This window comes from Borostomias antarcticus (genome assembly GCF_949987555.1).
Source record: "Borostomias antarcticus genome assembly, chromosome: 6".
Taxonomy (NCBI): domain Eukaryota; kingdom Metazoa; phylum Chordata; class Actinopteri; order Stomiiformes; family Stomiidae; genus Borostomias; species Borostomias antarcticus.
Window position 1 is genome coordinate 29,575,710 of NC_140239.1, and position 19,500 is coordinate 29,595,209.

At 47.3% G+C, this 19,500-nt stretch overlaps 1 protein-coding gene and 2 long non-coding RNA genes across 3 annotated transcripts; 2 read left to right on the forward strand and 1 right to left on the reverse strand.

Moving 5' to 3' along the window:
• Positions 1-6,047: 6,047 nt before the first annotated feature.
• On the reverse strand, positions 6,048-6,635 carry LOC311310146. Its single transcript, XR_014630490.1, has 3 exons — positions 6,517-6,635; positions 6,336-6,407; positions 6,048-6,222 (listed from the first exon to the last, which is right to left on the reverse strand). It is a non-coding gene; the product is annotated as an uncharacterized lncRNA (long non-coding RNA).
• A 5,840-nt stretch (positions 6,636-12,475) lies between these two features.
• LOC311310723 lies at positions 12,476-13,020 on the forward strand. The gene is made up of 3 exons (XR_014630506.1): positions 12,476-12,591; positions 12,701-12,772; positions 12,886-13,020. It is a non-coding gene; the product is annotated as an uncharacterized lncRNA (long non-coding RNA).
• A 9-nt stretch (positions 13,021-13,029) lies between these two features.
• LOC311310724 (uncharacterized protein) lies at positions 13,030-13,787 on the forward strand. Its single transcript, XM_084440257.1, has 4 exons — positions 13,030-13,112; positions 13,205-13,364; positions 13,453-13,547; positions 13,643-13,787. Exons 1-4 carry the CDS (start codon positions 13,110-13,112, stop codon positions 13,784-13,786), a joined length of 402 nt encoding a protein of 133 aa, XP_084296383.1. The 5' UTR covers positions 13,030-13,109; the 3' UTR covers position 13,787.
• The last annotated feature ends 5,713 nt before the right edge of the window (positions 13,788-19,500 follow it).

The window sequence follows — 19,500 nt, forward strand, 5'->3', positions numbered from 1 at the left end:
GGTTGCTTAAGGAGGGGTGAACCGACCCAGGCTGGCAACAGAGCAGGTCAAAGCCCCCGTGTCTGCTGGAGTGGGGACAGCCCCTGTGAATAGACCCTGTGGTGTCTCCTGAGCAAGATGGCAGAACTCAGTCTTTTGACAGAGTTGGCACCAGAACCTACACACTCAATGCACACTTTTACCGATTCTGACTTATTGAAGCTTCTGTAGTTCCCCTCACTCTGTGGGATGCAAACCAATTCTCGCTTTTCCACTGAAACCCTAGTGCCTCTGATGGCATAAGCTGTAAGATGTTGCCCTTTCGGTAATGGTGTTCTGGGTTCAAATCCGTCGTAACACTTTTATTTTTTTGGAAAACTGTTCAGCGCTTGATTTGACCATCCATTTCCAATTACATTCTATGAGCGTTGACACATAAGGCCAAGAAATGTTGCTGTTCTCATGTGGACAAAATGGTGCAGATGAGATGCTAGTCAATTGCATTGCCTCCCTCCCAAATACACCATAGTGTGGACTCTTGTCTGTGGCCACACTCCAACACATTTGAAACATAAATGTTCAGATGTTTCAGACTTTTTTAGGGTCTTCTCTATCGCTGACGATCAATAAGAGGGAAACTTGATATCCTCTGTCGACTCCAGCAAATCCCGTCGGGCACGGTGGCTTGTGTCTGTAGTCCAAGCGTCTGGGAGACTTAGGCTGTGGAACTGCCTGAGCTCGGGGGTTCGATGCCACAGGGCGCTATGCCGAGCGGGGGTCCTTCGCACGACAGACACCGACATGGTGGTTCCCAGGGAGCTGGAGATCAGCAGGTTGCTTAAGGAGGGGTGAACCGACCCAGGCTGGCAACAGAGCAGGTCAAAGCCCCCGTGTCTGCTGGAGTGGGGACAGCCCCTGTGAATAGACCCTGTGGTGTCTCCTGAGCAAGATGGCAGAACTCAGTCTTTTGACAGAGTTGGCACCAGAACCTACACACTCAATGCACACTTTTACCGATTCTGACTTATTGAAGCTTCTGTAGTTCCCCTCACTCTGTGGGATGCAAACCAATTCTCGCTTTTCCACTGAAACCCTAGTGCCTCTGATGGCATAAGCTGTAAGATGTTGCCCTTTCGGTAATGGTGTTCTGGGTTCAAATCCGTCGTAACACTTTTATTTTTTTGGAAAACTGTTCAGCGCTTGATTTGACCATCCATTTCCAATTACATTCTATGAGCGTTGACACATAAGGCCAAGAAATGATGCTGTTCTCATGTGGACAAAATGGTGCAGATGAGATGCTAGTCAATTGCATTGCCTCCCTCCCAAATACACCATAGTGTGGACTCTTGTCTGTGGCCACACTCCAACACATTTGAAACATAAATGTTCAGATGTTTCAGACTTTTTTAGGGTCTTCTCTATCGCTGACGATCAATAAGAGGGAAACTTGATATCCTCTGTCGACTCCAGCAAATCCCGTCGGGCACGGTGGCTTGTGTCTGTAGTCCAAGCGTCTGGGAGACTTAGGCTGTGGAACTGCCTGAGCTCGGGGGTTCGATGCCACAGGGCGCTATGCCGAGCGGGGGTCCTTCGCACGACAGACACCGACATGGTGGTTCCCAGGGAGCTGGAGATCAGCAGGTTGCTTAAGGAGGGGTGAACCGACCCAGGCTGGCAACAGAGCAGGTCAAAGCCCCCGTGTCTGCTGGAGTGGGGACAGCCCCTGTGAATAGACCCTGTGGTGTCTCCTGAGCAAGATGGCAGAACTCAGTCTTTTGACAGAGTTGGCACCAGAACCTACACACTCAATGCACACTTTTACCGATTCTGACTTATTGAAGCTTCTGTAGTTCCCCTCACTCTGTGGGATGCAAACCAATTCTCGCTTTTCCACTGAAACCCTAGTGCCTCTGATGGCATAAGCTGTAAGATGTTGCCCTTTCGGTAATGGTGTTCTGGGTTCAAATCCGTCGTAACACTTTTATTTTTTTGGAAAACTGTTCAGCGCTTGATTTGACCATCCATTTCCAATTACATTCTATGAGCGTTGACACATAAGGCCAAGAAATGATGCTGTTCTCATGTGGACAAAATGGTGCAGATGAGATGCTAGTCAATTGCATTGCCTCCCTCCCAAATACACCATAGTGTGGACTCTTGTCTGTGGCCACACTCCAACACATTTGAAACATAAATGTTCAGATGTTTCAGACTTTTTTAGGGTCTTCTCTATCGCTGACGATCAATAAGAGGGAAACTTGATATCCTCTGTCGACTCCAGCAAATCCCGTCGGGCACGGTGGCTTGTGTCTGTAGTCCAAGCGTCTGGGAGACTTAGGCTGTGGAACTGCCTGAGCTCGGGGGTTCGATGCCACAGGGCGCTATGCCGAGCGGGGGTCCTTCGCACGACAGACACCGACATGGTGGTTCCCAGGGAGCTGGAGATCAGCAGGTTGCTTAAGGAGGGGTGAACCGACCCAGGCTGGCAACAGAGCAGGTCAAAGCCCCCGTGTCTGCTGGAGTGGGGACAGCCCCTGTGAATAGACCCTGTGGTGTCTCCTGAGCAAGATGGCAGAACTCAGTCTTTTGACAGAGTTGGCACCAGAACCTACACACTCAATGCACACTTTTACCGATTCTGACTTATTGAAGCTTCTGTAGTTCCCCTCACTCTGTGGGATGCAAACCAATTCTCGCTTTTCCACTGAAACCCTAGTGCCTCTGATGGCATAAGCTGTAAGATGTTGCCCTTTCGGTAATGGTGTTCTGGGTTCAAATCCGTCGTAACACTTTTATTTTTTTGGAAAACTGTTCAGCGCTTGATTTGACCATCCATTTCCAATTACATTCTATGAGCGTTGACACATAAGGCCAAGAAATGATGCTGTTCTCATGTGGACAAAATGGTGCAGATGAGATGCTAGTCAATTGCATTGCCTCCCTCCCAAATACACCATAGTGTGGACTCTTGTCTGTGGCCACACTCCAACACATTTGAAACATAAATGTTCAGATGTTTCAGACTTTTTTAGGGTCTTCTCTATCGCTGACGATCAATAAGAGGGAAACTTGATATCCTCTGTCGACTCCAGCAAATCCCGTCGGGCACGGTGGCTTGTGTCTGTAGTCCAAGCGTCTGGGAGACTTAGGCTGTGGAACTGCCTGAGCTCGGGGGTTCGATGCCACAGGGCGCTATGCCGAGCGGGGGTCCTTCGCACGACAGACACCGACATGGTGGTTCCCAGGGAGCTGGAGATCAGCAGGTTGCTTAAGGAGGGGTGAACCGACCCAGGCTGGCAACAGAGCAGGTCAAAGCCCCCGTGTCTGCTGGAGTGGGGACAGCCCCTGTGAATAGACCCTGTGGTGTCTCCTGAGCAAGATGGCAGAACTCAGTCTTTTGACAGAGTTGGCACCAGAACCTACACACTCAATGCACACTTTTACCGATTCTGACTTATTGAAGCTTCTGTAGTTCCCCTCACTCTGTGGGATGCAAACCAATTCTCGCTTTTCCACTGAAACCCTAGTGCCTCTGATGGCATAAGCTGTAAGATGTTGCCCTTTCGGTAATGGTGTTCTGGGTTCAAATCCGTCGTAACACTTTTATTTTTTTGGAAAACTGTTCAGCGCTTGATTTGACCATCCATTTCCAATTACATTCTATGAGCGTTGACACATAAGGCCAAGAAATGTTGCTGTTCTCATGTGGACAAAATGGTGCAGATGAGATGCTAGTCAATTGCATTGCCTCCCTCCCAAATACACCATAGTGTGGACTCTTGTCTGTGGCCACACTCCAACACATTTGAAACATAAATGTTCAGATGTTTCAGACTTTTTTAGGGTCTTCTCTATCGCTGACGATCAATAAGAGGGAAACTTGATATCCTCTGTCGACTCCAGCAAATCCCGTCGGGCACGGTGGCTTGTGTCTGTAGTCCAAGCGTCTGGGAGACTTAGGCTGTGGAACTGCCTGAGCTCGGGGGTTCGATGCCACAGGGCGCTATGCCGAGCGGGGGTCCTTCGCACGACAGACACCGACATGGTGGTTCCCAGGGAGCTGGAGATCAGCAGGTTGCTTAAGGAGGGGTGAACCGACCCAGGCTGGCAACAGAGCAGGTCAAAGCCCCCGTGTCTGCTGGAGTGGGGACAGCCCCTGTGAATAGACCCTGTGGTGTCTCCTGAGCAAGATGGCAGAACTCAGTCTTTTGACAGAGTTGGCACCAGAACCTACACACTCAATGCACACTTTTACCGATTCTGACTTATTGAAGCTTCTGTAGTTCCCCTCACTCTGTGGGATGCAAACCAATTCTCGCTTTTCCACTGAAACCCTAGTGCCTCTGATGGCATAAGCTGTAAGATGTTGCCCTTTCGGTAATGGTGTTCTGGGTTCAAATCCGTCGTAACACTTTTATTTTTTTGGAAAACTGTTCAGCGCTTGATTTGACCATCCATTTCCAATTACATCCCTACTAACACACGCAGGTTGCGCAAACGTTCGACATACGGCCGCTATAGGTGACGATTCGTGTGCGCCGCGTGCGGAAATTACGCGGCCATTTACGGAAACGCGAGATCTGCCGTTTAGTAGACGCTACGTAAGAACGACACGTCATTCCGAAGTTGCGGCCGCGTGCAAAGAACGCACGTGATCACGTGGGCAGGAACCTCCGTCATAAACTCACCTGGCTGACACTAGATTAACAGGTATTTATATGACTTGGTCTGCACGTCTTTTTCGCACGGTGCAAATACGGTGCGGCCGCGTGCAAAAAACGTGGACAGGAACCTCCGTCATAAACTCACCTGGCTGACACTAGATTTACAGGTATTTATATGACTTGGTCTGCACGTCTTTTTCGCACGGTGCAAATATGGTCACTTACTTACTAAACCCTGACCACTGGCTATATTAGCATTTGCAGTACCACTGGCTATATTTAGCATTTACCAGTACAAAAACGAATTAATGCTATATGGGGATATAGCAGCAAGCATTATGATACAAACCAATATAAGACTGAACAGTTTAGAACATTTTATTACACAAAGTACATTACAAATTAAAAGTATACATATTTACAAGGATGAGGTTTACGGTCTGTCACATTACGCATAGCCAGAAAAGCAAAAAAAAGCATGTACAAGCTCTGGCTAGCAACCCATTATCTGACAATTGCAAAAGTTCTAAAAACAAAAATGAAACAGTGCGCATTCTGTGGCAGGCAGACCGGGAACAGACCGTTGTATCCCACAAAAAAAAGGTTAAAATTTACAAAAACTATTTACAAAAAAGGCATCCATCCTGGCAGGCTGGAAAGGCAGGTTTAGGGAGACGGGCTGGGGGTCACCCACATCTGAATCGAGGGTCTGGGCTGAAGAGGTCATCCTCATCTGAATACTCCACTGTGGTCAGGGCTGGAGCTGCGGTCAGGGGCTGGGCTGGGGAGGTCAGCTGGGCTGGAGCAGATGCCTAAGGACATAATGAAATGGCTGTAAAAGCAAGTCGCATACGTTCATTGGAAGCGTGCCATGTCACTGGATACGAGAAAATTAACTGCCTGACATCACATACCTTTTTGCATCGAGCAGGGGCATGTTTCAGCATCTCCTGCAGCTGGGCAGACACCTCCGTCACAGTGGTGCTTGGCTTACAGGCCATAACTGCACCTTTTAACCAAAAAGGGAATGGTTTCAATGCACATGGGATGAAGCAAAGACAATGTATTATTTTGCGAAAATATGAACAATCCCTTACGTAATATGACATTGTAGAGGGTCATATTCTTCAGAGGCTTCTTCCCCCTCTTCCCATGGACGCTGTAGACACACCACACTCTGTGTATGGCAATGGCTGACAGCACCCGCCGGACCACATCTGGCAGATCTTTGCCGCCAATGGAACTCAGATATCGTGTCTGCAAAACATAAAGACAATCATTTACTTTTACATTTCCTTAACACTTCTCTGCAAAAATAAGGAACAAAGTTCTGCCTTGAAGTTACTCACCATCTTCCTTTGATGATCCTTGTCCTTCAGCTGCTCCTCCAAGACCAGCAGCTCCTCCTCCGTTTTAGCAGGGTGCAGGTCATCCAGTACTGCTCCCCGATAGCTGTCTGCAGACTCGCCGGACAGTCTCTGCTCCAGTCTCTGCTCCAGCCTCATCATTGTCTGTGCCATCTCCCTCAGACTCTGCATGACGCTGGAGAACTGCTGACACATCATCCTCTGGAAGTCTGGATATTAAACACAGATGTGGCTATAAGTAATTGTACGGTCCCATAATGGATATTCAGCTCAAAGTATATCCCTACATGCAGCATGAAGTAGTTCACAAAATTCAGCATACCAGCATCTGCAGAGCTTGATGGCAACCCTGCTGGAGCTGTTGGTCTCACAGGCGATGGCATCAGAGAACTACCTGAAAACCAGAGGATAAAGGGATGAGCAGGAAACTATGGTGCTGGCGGCGTAGTGATTCTGGCATAAGGGGAAGAATCAACTCGACATGAGACATGTCAGACCCTGACCTGGTCTGGCCGGGGTGCTAATCGCTGATGCATGCTGCTCGTGCCTGGACGTCTGAAGGGCTGAAGGGCCTGGGCTCACAGCGCCTTGGCTCAAAGGACCCGGGCGATGAACATCTACTGCCGAGTAGTGAGATGTGAGATGAGCGAATTAGTGAACTGAGTACATGAGTCTTCAGACAGTCCTGAGTTAACTGTATGTGTGCAAATATGCATAGACATTTCACCAACACAAACATGCATGGATACCTGCATTGATAACTGGCAGAGCAGGCCTTCCAGCTCTGGCACCTGGCATAGCTGGTCTGGTCTGAGTTCTACAGACCGGCTGCCTGGGCACTGGAACATATAGTAGAGGTAAATTAGCTCAGATTAGTCAACTCAAGTAGTACTCTTTTGGGACTGTTGAATGCACTTTATTATATTACCTTCGTCACTGGAGTCATAGCGTGTGTTGCGCTGTATCTTCCTTGTGTCTTGGGAGTTAATCCATTGATGACTGCTGCTCAAACACCTTCGCCAAGGCACTGGCTACTTCATAATGCTCTGTGTGTTCCTCAGCAGAGACAGAGGTTGTCATGGCTCCTCTTGATGTGCTTGTGGAGGTAGATCTGGGAGGTATAGGAGAATGGGCACTCAGAGCAGGAGAACACCCAAGTCTTGCACAGCAATGAGAGAGACCATTAAAAAGGATTATCTCACCTGTAGTACAAGTTCAAATATAGAGTGATTATACGTCATTGTAAATGAGAGCTTACTCTCAATTGATTCACGAGGTTAAATAAAGATTGAATGAATATGTAGCTAGTGGGGGGTTACAACCACACAACTGTGGAGAGAGAATGAGACACTTGGTTCCCTCCTCTACTGGTGTTCATGGCCATGGCCACACACCTGGAATACTCCAACCCTGATTTAAAGGCATAAAAGTGGGGAACACATTCTTGAGACGGTTCCTAAAACTGGAGGGGAAAAAAACGGGAAAATGATCTTACCTCTCCTCATCACTCACTTCTGCATGGGGCTGAGCTCTACCCTGTCAGCAGTGGCAATACATGGGATAGCGGCTCAGCACACAGGAGAACTGCACAGAGAGGAAGGAGGAGAGAGAAAACCAACAACAAAAAAGGCAAGAAGGGTTAATAACTGAGCGAATCTTGCAAGTTTGCACTACAGGGAAGCAATTGCTCAATTTCCCTGATATTGTGGCGTCACTGGCGTCAGTGATGCGTCTTATGAATCTCACATGTCTACCGCTAACATTAACTCAATATCAATATCCCCATTTGTTTATCCCGTCTATGGAAACGTATGTGCATTTGTACTTACGTGTGCCTTTATTGATGATCAGGTGTTTCTCCACCTAAGGGCTGGCCAGACAGAACCATCAGAGACCATTGGGCTGAGCTGAGGAGAGAGCGACATGTTAGAGTGTATGTGTGCATATGTATATGGTGCTCTTCTGTTAATACTCATGAGGGCATTCAACTGAACAAGACTCACAGAGCCTGTGGTGCTGTCCCAGGACTGCCCCTGGCCACGCCTGTCCCCGTCTTAGCGCCTCTTCCTGCCCCGCTCACCTGCTTCTTGCTCAGTTCAAACAAGAACTGGGAGGTTGGCAACTGAGAGCATGGGAGGGGAGAGAGGGAGAGAGAGAGAGAGAGTGGGTGGGTGACCCTCTCGTTGGCTGGCATGCACACTCCACAGGACCACGTGCCAAAAGCCAAGATGGCTGCTATAACAAATCCTGCTAGCTAGCCTAGCTCCGTTGTTGGGGCTTCTAGTATTCTGTTAACGTTAAAATCGGAAAAATGAATGCCTAAAAACAAACACATACTAACGGTGTCATGGGTTAATGCGAAATCAATGAGTAAGCTAATTATCACATTTTATTCCAAGCGATGAAACAGTACGAACGTGCAGGAGCTCGCGCGAGCCTGTTATTAGGAAACAATGGCCCACGACAACACTTCATAAAAGTTATAGTGTACACAACTGAAATATTCTCACGTTGCCAAGCCAACATTATAATTTAAGCTACAATTACACAAAAGCGAACGTTTTAACAATAATTGCGAGAGTAATTTTACGTAGGCTACTTAGCTAGCCATGTACAGAAAAAGGCTAATCACGTTAGCTGGCTAGCTAGTTAGCCAACATTGGAAAGAGAGCATCTGCAGATAGAGAATCATTACAATAGGGTAGCTTGCACATAACGTTGGTGTTTTATCTGGGACGATACCAAAATACATAGTATGTATGTATACATTGAAATTGAGATACTTACATGATCTGTGTTGTCGCGGGGAGACAGCATGTTGGTCTTTCTTCTGTTTCAAACGGCGGAAGTTTACCGTTCTCGTTCTTCTTCTCCTTCGCTGGGTTAAGTGGCGGATCGCAAACAACTTTAATGTGCATACCGCCACCTACTGGCACAGAGTGTGTAACTTGTTTGTCTAGTTCTTCAATTGTAAAGTAGCCCAATGCCTTGCATTCTACGTTCAATGCTCAGCGTTCATTGCTCACATTTAGGTTGCAAAATTAGGACTTTATTCATAGGCATATTTTTTATCATTATTTTTATTAGGCCTAGACTGCAAATCTTTAGTGTTAATATTAACTGTAAATGAGAAATTACACACAAAACAGACATGCAGGATTTCTCCTCATTATTACAATTCTGTAACTGTATGACTTCAAAATTTATTTTAAAACCTAAGTAATTTACAAATGTTCTGACCCACTGTGACACATTTCCAATAAAGTCAGATTGGGACTGTGATCTAACCACATTGTCACGTTATTTAATTACATCGTAGTTACGGATTTAAGCAGCAGTGGCGGCTACGTTCCCTTACAGTGTCCTTGAGGACGGCTATTTTGGTTATTTTGCGACTGAAAAGGCAAGTGTCAGCTAGGTGTCAGCTAGGTCCGCTGCTGGTGACGTCGCAAAATTACCACAATTACACCAATGTGTCCCGTCAGTTTTACGTACTGTGTTAGTAGGGATTCTATGAGCGTTGACACATAAGGCCAAGAAATGATGCTGTTCTCATGTGGACAAAATGGTGCAGATGAGATGCTAGTCAATTGCATTGCCTCCCTCCCAAATACACCATAGTGTGGACTCTTGTCTGTGGCCACACTCCAACACATTTGAAACATAAATGTTCAGATGTTTCAGACTTTTTTAGGGTCTTCTCTATCGCTGACGATCAATAAGAGGGAAACTTGATATCCTCTGTCGACTCCAGCAAATCCCGTCGGGCACGGTGGCTTGTGTCTGTAGTCCAAGCGTCTGGGAGACTTAGGCTGTGGAACTGCCTGAGCTCGGGGGTTCGATGCCACAGGGCGCTATCCCTACTAACACAGTACGTAAAACTGACGGGACACATTGGTGTAATTGTGGTAACTTTGCGACGTCACCAGCAGCGGACCTAGCTGACACCTAGCTGACACTTGCCTTTTCAGTCGCAAAATAACCAAAATAGCCGTCCTCAAGTACACTGTAAGGGAACGTAGCCGCCACTGCTGCTTAAATCCGTAACTACGATGTAATTAAATAACGTGACAATGTGGTTAGATCACAGTCCCAATCTGACTTTATTGGAAATGTGTCACAGTGGGTCAGAACATTTGTAAATTACTTAGGTTTTAAAATACATTTTGAAGTCATACAGTTACAGAATTGTAATAATGAGGAGAAATCCTGCATGTCTGTTTTGTGTGTAATTTCTCATTTACAGTAAATATTAACACTAAAGATTTGCAGTCTAGGCCTAATAAAAATAATGATAAAAAATATGCCTATGAATAAACTCCTAATTTTGCAACCTAAATGCGAGCAATGAACGCTGAGCAGTGAACGTAGAATGCAAAGCATTGGGCTACTTTAGGTGACACAATTTAATAACTAGACAAACAAGTTACACACTCTGTGCCAGTAGGTGGCGGTATGCACATCCGCCACTAAACCCAGCGAAGAAGACACACTTGGAAACTTCCGCTCCGTTTGATACAGAAATTATTGAGAAAGACACGACTGTGCAGTCTTTGTGTCGACAACACAGATCATGTAAGTATCTCAATTTCAATGTATACATACATACTATGTATTTTGGTATCGTCCCAGTAAAACACCAACGTTATGTGCAAGCTACCCTATTGTAATGATTATCTATATGCAGATGCTCTTTCCAATGTTGGCTAACTAGCTAACTAGCTAACGTGATTAGCCTTTTTCTGTACATGGCTAGCTAAGTAGCCTACGTAAAATTACTCTCGCAATTATTGTTAAAACGTTCGCTTTTGTATAATTGTAGCTTAAATTATAATGTTGGCTTGGCAACGTGAGAATATTTCAGTTGTGTACACTATAACTTTTATGAAGTGTTGTTGTGGGCCATTGTTTCCTAATAACAGGCTCGCGCGAGCTCCTGCACGTTCGTACTGTTTCATCGCTTGGAATAAAATGTGATAATTAGCTTACTCATTGATTTCGCATTAACCCACGACACCGTTAGTATGTGTTTGTTTTTAGGCATTCATTTTTCCGATTTTAACGTTAACAGAACACTAGAAGCCCCAACAACGGAGCTAGGCTAGCTAGCAGGATTTGTAATAGCAGCCATCTTGGCTTTTGGCACGTGGTCCTGTGGAGTGTGCATGTCAGCCAACGAGAGGGTCACCCACCCACTTTCTCTCTCTCTCTCCCTCTCTCCCCTCCCATGCTCTCAGTTGCCAACCTCCCAGTTCTTGTTTGAACTGAGCAAGAAGCAGGTGAGCGGGGCAGGAAGAGGCGCTAAGACGGGGACAGGCGTGGCCAGGGGCAGTCCTGGGACAGCACCACAGGCTCTGTGAGTCTTGTTCAGTTGAATGCCCTCATGAGTATTAACAGAAGAGCACCATATACATATGCACACATACACTCTAACATGTCGCTCTCTCCTCAGCTCAGCCCAATGGTCTCTGATGGTTCTGTCTGGCCAGCCCTTAGGTGGAGAAACACCTGATCATCAATATAGGCAGGCACACGTAAGTACAAATGCACATACGTTTCCAAAGACGGGATAAACAAATGGGAATATTGATATTGAGTTAGCGGTAGACATGTGAGATTCATAAGACGCATCACTGACGCCAGAATGTGTTCCCCACTTTTATGCCTTTAAATCAGGGTTGGAGTATTCCAGGTGTGTGGCCATGGCCATGAACACCAGTAGAGGAGGGAACCAAGTGTCTCATTCTCTCTCCACAGTTGTGTGGTTGTAACCCCCCACTAGCTACATATTCATTCAATCTTTATTTAACCTCGTGAATCAATTGAGAGTAAGCTCTCATTTACAATGACGTATAATCACTCTATATTTGAACTTGTACTACAGGTGAGATAATCCTTTTTAATGGTCTCTCTCATTGCTGTGCAAGACTTGGGTGTTCTCCTGCTCTGAGTGCCCATTCTCCTATACCTCCCAGATCTACCTCCACAAGCACATCAAGAGGAGCCATGACAACCTCTGTCTCTGCTGAGGAACACACGGAGCATTATGAAGTAGCCAGTGCCTTGGCGAAGGTGTTTGAGCAGCAGTCATCAATGGATTAACTCCCAAGACACAAGGAAGAGACAGCGCAACACACGCTATGACTCCAGTGACGAAGGTAATATAATAAAGTGCATTCAACAGTCCCAAAAGAGTACTACTTGAGTTGACTAATCTGAGCTAATTTACCTCTACTATATGTTCCAGTGCCCAGGCAGCCGGTCGGCAGAACTCACACCAGACCAGCTATGCCAGGTGCCAGAGCCGGAAGGCCTGCTCTGCCAGTTATCAATGCAGGTATCCATGCATGTTTGTGTTGGTGAAATGTCTATGCATATTTGCACACTTACAGTTAACTCAGGACTGTCTGAAGACTCATGTACTCAGTTCACTAATTCGCTCATCTCACATCTCACTACTCGGCAGTAGATGTTCATCGCCCGGGTCCTTTGAGCCAAGGCGCTGTGAGCCCAGGCCCTTCAGCCCTTCAGACGTCCAGGCACGAGCAGCATGCATCAGCGATTAGCACCCCGGCCAGGTCAGGGTCTGACATTTCTCATGTCGAGTTGATTCTTCCCCTTATGCCAGAATCACTACGCCGCCAGCACCATAGTTTCCTGCTCATCCCTTTATCCTCTGGTTTTCAGGTAGTTCTCTGATGCCATCGCCTGTGAGACCAACAGCTCCAGCAGTGTTGCCATCAAGCTCTGCAGATGCTGGTATGCTGAATTTTGTGAACTACTTCATGCTGCATGTAGGGATATACTTTGAGCTGAATATCCATTATGGGACCGTACAATTACTTATAGCCACATCTGTGTTTAATATCCAGACTTCCAGAGGATGATGTGTCAGCAGTTCTCCAGCGTCATGCAGAGTCTGAGGGAGATGGCACAGACAATGATGAGGCTGGAGCAGAGACTGGAGCAGAGACTGTCCGGCGAGTCTGCAGACAGCTATCGGGGAGCAGTACTGGATGACCTGCACCCTGCTAAAACGGAGGAGGAGCTGCTGGTCTTGGAGGAGCAGCTGAAGGACAAGGATCATCAAAGGAAGATGGTGAGTAACTTCAAGGCAGAACTTTGTTCCTTATTTTTGCAGAGAAGTGTTAAGGAAATGTAAAAGTAAATGATTGTCTTTATGTTTTGCAGACACGATATCTGAGTTCCATTGGCGGCAAAGATCTGCCAGATGTGGTCCGGCGGGTGCTGTCAGCCATTGCCATACACAGAGTGTGGTGTGTCTACAGCGTCCATGGGAAGAGGGGGAAGAAGCCTCTGAAGAATATGACCCTCTACAATGTTATTTTACGTAAGGGATTGTTCATATTTTCGCAAAATAATACATTGTCTTTGCTTCATGCCATGTGCATTGAAACCATTCCCTTTTTGGTTAAAAGGTGCAGTTATGGCCTGTAAGCCAAGCACCACTGTGACGGAGGTGTCTGCCCAGCTGCAGGAGATGCTGAAACATGCCCCTGCTCGATGCAAAAAGGTATGTGATGTCAGGCAGTCTCGTATCCAGTGACATGGCACGCTTCCAATGAACGTATGCGACTTGCTTTTACAGCCATTTCATTATGTCCTTAGGCATCTGCTCCAGCCCAGCTGACCTCCCCAGCCCAGCCCCTGACCGCAGCTCCAGCCCTGACCACAGTGGAGTATTCAGATGAGGATGACCTCTTCTGCCCAGACCCTCGATTCAGATGTGGGACCCCCAGCCCGTCTCCCTAAACCTGCCTTTCCAGCCTGCCAGGATGGATGCCTTTTTTGTAAATAGTTTTTGTAAATTTTAACCTTTTTTTTGTGGGATACAACGGTCTGTTCCCGGTCTGGTTTCATTTTTGTTTTTAGAACTTTTGCAATTGTCAGATAATGGGTTGCTAGCCAGAGCTTGTACATGCTTTTTTTTGCTTTTCTGGCTATGCGTAATGTGACAGACCGTAAACCTCATCCTTGTAAATATGTATACTTTTAATTTGTAATGTACTTTGTGTAATAAAATGTTCTAAACTGTTCAGTCTTATATTGGTTTGTATCATAATGCTTGCTGCTATATCCCCATATAGCATTAATTCGTTTTTGTACTGGTAAATGCTAAATATAGCCAGTGGTACTGCAAATGCTAAATATAGCCAGTGGTCAGGGTTTAGTAAGTAAGTGACCATATTTGCACCGTGCGAAAAAGACGTGCAGACCAAGTCATATAAATACCTGTAAATCTAGTGTCAGCCAAGTGAGTTTATTACGGAAGTTCCTGCCCACGTTTTTTGCACGCGGCCGCACCGTATTTGCACCGTGCGAAAAAGACGTGCAGACCAAGTCATATAAATACCTGTAAATCTAGTGTCAGCCAGGTGAGTTTATAACGGAGGTTCCTGCCCACGTGATCACGTGCGTTCTTTGCACGCGGCCGCAACTTCGGAATGACGTGTCGTTCTTACGTAGCGTCTACTAAACGGCAGATCTCGCGTTTCCGTAAATGGCCGCGTAATTTCCGCACGCGGCGCACACGAATCGTCACCTATAGCGGCCGTATGTCGAACGTTTGCGCAACCTGCGTGTGTTAGTAGGGATGCCGAGCGGGGGTCCTTCGCACGACAGACACCGACATGGTGGTTCCCAGGGAGCTGGAGATCAGCAGGTTGCTTAAGGAGTGGTGAACCGACCCAGGCTGGCAACAGAGCAGGTCAAAGCCCCCGTGTCTGCTGGAGTGGGGACAGCCCCTGTGAATAGACCCTGTGGTGTCTCCTGAGCAAGATGGCAGAACTCAGTCTTTTGACAGAGTTGGCACCAGAACCTACACACTCAATGCACACTTTTACCGATTCTGACTTATTGAAGCTTCTGTAGTTCCCCTCACTCTGTGGGATGCAAACCAATTCTCGCTTTTCCACTGAAACCCTAGTGCCTCTGATGGCATAAGCTGTAAGATGTTGCCCTTTCGGTAATGGTGTTCTGGGTTCAAATCCGTCGTAACACTTTTATTTTTTTGGAAAACTGTTCAGCGCTTGATTTGACCATCCATTTCCAATTACATTCTATGAGCGTTGACACATAAGGCCAAGAAATGTTGCTGTTCTCATGTGGACAAAATGGTGCAGATGAGATGCTAGTCAATTGCATTGCCTCCCTCCCAAATACACCATAGTGTGGACTCTTGTCTGTGGCCACACTCCAACACATTTGAAACATAAATGTTCAGATGTTTCAGACTTTTTTAGGGTCTTCTCTATCGCTGACGATCAATAAGAGGGAAACTTGATATCCTCTGTCGACTCCAGCAAATCCCGTCGGGCACGGTGGCTTGTGTCTGTAGTCCAAGCGTCTGGGAGACTTAGGCTGTGGAACTGCCTGAGCTCGGGGGTTCGATGCCACAGGGCGCTATGCCGAGCGGGGGTCCTTCGCACGACAGACACCGACATGGTGGTTCCCAGGGAGCTGGAGATCAGCAGGTTGCTTAAGGAGGGGTGAACCGACCCAGGCTGGCAACAGAGCAGGTCAAAGCCCCCGTGTCTGCTGGAGTGGGGACAGCCCCTGTGAATAGACCCTGTGGTGTCTCCTGAGCAAGATGGCAGAACTCAGTCTTTTGACAGAGTTGGCACCAGAACCTACACACTCAATGCACACTTTTACCGATTCTGACTTATTGAAGCTTCTGTAGTTCCCCTCACTCTGTGGGATGCAAACCAATTCTCGCTTTTCCACTGAAACCCTAGTGCCTCTGATGGCATAAGCTGTAAGATGTTGCCCTTTCGGTAATGGTGTTCTGGGTTCAAATCCGTCGTAACACTTTTATTTTTTTGGAAAACTGTTCAGCGCTTGATTTGACCATCCATTTCCAATTACATTCTATGAGCGTTGACACATAAGGCCAAGAAATGATGCTGTTCTCATGTGGACAAAATGGTGCAGATGAGATGCTAGTCAATTGCATTGCCTCCCTCCCAAATACACCATAGTGTGGACTCTTGTCTGTGGCCACACTCCAACACATTTGAAACATAAATGTTCAGATGTTTCAGACTTTTTTAGGGTCTTCTCTATCGCTGACGATCAATAAGAGGGAAACTTGATATCCTCTGTCGACTCCAGCAAATCCCGTCGGGCACGGTGGCTTGTGTCTGTAGTCCAAGTGTCTGGGAGACTTAGGCTGTGGAACTGCCTGAGCTCGGGGGTTCGATGCCACAGGGCGCTATGCCGAGCGGGGGTCCTTCGCACGACAGACACCGACATGGTGGTTCCCAGGGAGCTGGAGATCAGCAGGTTGCTTAAGGAGGGGTGAACCGACCCAGGCTGGCAACAGAGCAGGTCAAAGCCCCCGTGTCTGCTGGAGTGGGGACAGCCCCTGTGAATAGACCCTGTGGTGTCTCCTGAGCAAGATGGCAGAACTCAGTCTTTTGACAGAGTTGGCACCAGAACCTACACACTCAATGCACACTTTTACCGATTCTGACTTATTGAAGCTTCTGTAGTTCCCCTCACTCTGTGGGATGCAAACCAATTCTCGCTTTTCCACTGAAACCCTAGTGCCTCTGATGGCATAAGCTGTAAGATGTTGCCCTTTCGGTAATGGTGTTCTGGGTTCAAATCCGTCGTAACACTTTTATTTTTTTGGAAAACTGTTCAGCGCTTGATTTGACCATCCATTTCCAATTACATTCTATGAGCGTTGACACATAAGGCCAAGAAATGTTGCTGTTCTCATGTGGACAAAATGGTGCAGATGAGATGCTAGTCAATTGCATTGCCTCCCTCCCAAATACACCATAGTGTGGACTCTTGTCTGTGGCCACACTCCAACACATTTGAAACATAAATGTTCAGATGTTTCAGACTTTTTTAGGGTCTTCTCTATCGCTGACGATCAATAAGAGGGAAACTTGATATCCTCTGTCGACTCCAGCAAATCCCGTCGGGCACGGTGGCTTGTGTCTGTAGTCCAAGCGTCTGGGAGACTTAGGCTGTGGAACTGCCTGAGCTCGGGGGTTCGATGCCACAGGGCGCTATGCCGAGCAGGGGTCCTTCGCACGACAGACACCGACATGGTGGTTCCCAGGGAGCTGGAGATCAGCAGGTTGCTTAAGGAGGGGTGAACCGACCCAGGCTGGCAACAGAGCAGGTCAAAGCCCCCGTGTCTGCTGGAGTGGGGACAGCCCCTGTGAATAGACCCTGTGGTGTCTCCTGAGCAAGATGGCAGAACTCAGTCTTTTGACAGAGTTGGCACCAGAACCTACACACTCAATGCACACTTTTACCGATTCTGACTTATTGAAGCTTCTGTAGTTCCCCTCACTCTGTGGGATGCAAACCAATTCTCGCTTTTCCACTGAAACCCTAGTGCCTCTGATGGCATAAGCTGTAAGATGTTGCCCTTTCGGTAATGGTGTTCTGGGTTCAAATCCGTCGTAACACTTTTATTTTTTTGGAAAACTGTTCAGCGCTTGATTTGACCATCCATTTCCAATTACATTCTATGAGCGTTGACACATAAGGCCAAGAAATGTTGCTGTTCTCATGTGGACAAAATGGTGCAGATGAGATGCTAGTCAATTGCATTGCCTCCCTCCCAAATACACCATAGTGTGGACTCTTGTCTGTGGCCACACTCCAACACATTTGAAACATAAATGTTCAGATGTTTCAGACTTTTTTAGGGTCTTCTCTATCGCTGACGATCAATAAGAGGGAAACTTGATATCCTCTGTCGACTCCAGCAAATCCCGTCGGGCACGGTGGCTTGTGTCTGTAGTCCAAGCGTCTGGGAGACTTAGGCTGTGGAACTGCCTGAGCTCGGGGGTTCGATGCCACAGGGCGCTATGCCGAGCGGGGGTCCTTCGCACGACAGACACCGACATGGTGGTTCCCAGGGAGCTGGAGATCAGCAGGTTGCTTAAGGAGGGGTGAACCGACCCAGGCTGGCAACAGAGCAGGTCAAAGCCCCCGTGTCTGCTGGAGTGGGGACAGCCCCTGTGAATAGACCCTGTGGTGTCTCCTGAGCAAGATGGCAGAACTCAGTCTTTTGACAGAGTTGGCACCAGAACCTACACACTCAATGCACACTTTTACCGATTCTGACTTATTGAAGCTTCTGTAGTTCCCCTCACTCTGTGGGATGCAAACCAATTCTCGCTTTTCCACTGAAACCCTAGTGCCTCTGATGGCATAAGCTGTAAGATGTTGCCCTTTCGGTAATGGTGTTCTGGGTTCAAATCCGTCGTAACACTTTTATTTTTTTGGAAAACTGTTCAGCGCTTGATTTGACCATCCATTTCCAATTACATTCTATGAGCGTTGACACATAAGGCCAAGAAATGTTGCTGTTCTCATGTGGACAAAATGGTGCAGATGAGATGCTAGTCAATTGCATTGCCTCCCTCCCAAATACACCATAGTGTGGACTCTTGTCTGTGGCCACACTCCAACACATTTGAAACATAAATGTTCAGATGTTTCAGACTTTTTTAGGGTCTTCTCTATCGCTGACGATCAATAAGAGGGAAACTTGATATCCTCTGTCGACTCCAGCAAATCCCGTCGGGCACGGTGGCTTGTGTCTGTAGTCCAAGCGTCTGGGAGACTTAGGCTGTGGAACTGCCTGAGCTCGGGGGTTCGATGCCACAGGGCGCTATGCCGAGCGGGGGTCCTTCGCACGACAGACACCGACATGGTGGTTCCCAGGGAGCTGGAGATCAGCAGGTTGCTTAAGGAGGGGTGAACCGACCCAGGCTGGCAACAGAGCAGGTCAAAGCCCCCGTGTCTGCTGGAGTGGGGACAGCCCCTGTGAATAGACCCTGTGGTGTCTCCTGAGCAAGATGGCAGAACTCAGTCTTTTGACAGAGTTGGCACCAGAACCTACACACTCAATGCACACTTTTACCGATTCTGACTTATTGAAGCTTCTGTAGTTCCCCTCACTCTGTGGGATGCAAACCAATTCTCGCTTTTCCACTGAAACCCTAGTGCCTCTGATGGCATAAGCTGTAAGATGTTGCCCTTTCGGTAATGGTGTTCTGGGTTCAAATCCGTCGTAACACTTTTATTTTTTTGGAAAACTGTTCAGCGCTTGATTTGACCATCCATTTCCAATTACATTCTATGAGCGTTGACACATAAGGCCAAGAAATGATGCTGTTCTCATGTGGACAAAATGGTGCAGATGAGATGCTAGTCAATTGCATTGCCTCCCTCCCAAATACACCATAGTGTGGACTCTTGTCTGTGGCCACACTCCAACACATTTGAAACATAAATGTTCAGATGTTTCAGACTTTTTTAGGGTCTTCTCTATCGCTGACGATCAATAAGAGGGAAACTTGATATCCTCTGTCGACTCCAGCAAATCCCGTCGGGCACGGTGGCTTGTGTCTGTAGTCCAAGCGTCTGGGAGACTTAGGCTGTGGAACTGCCTGAGCTCGGGGGTTCGATGCCACAGGGCGCTATGCCGA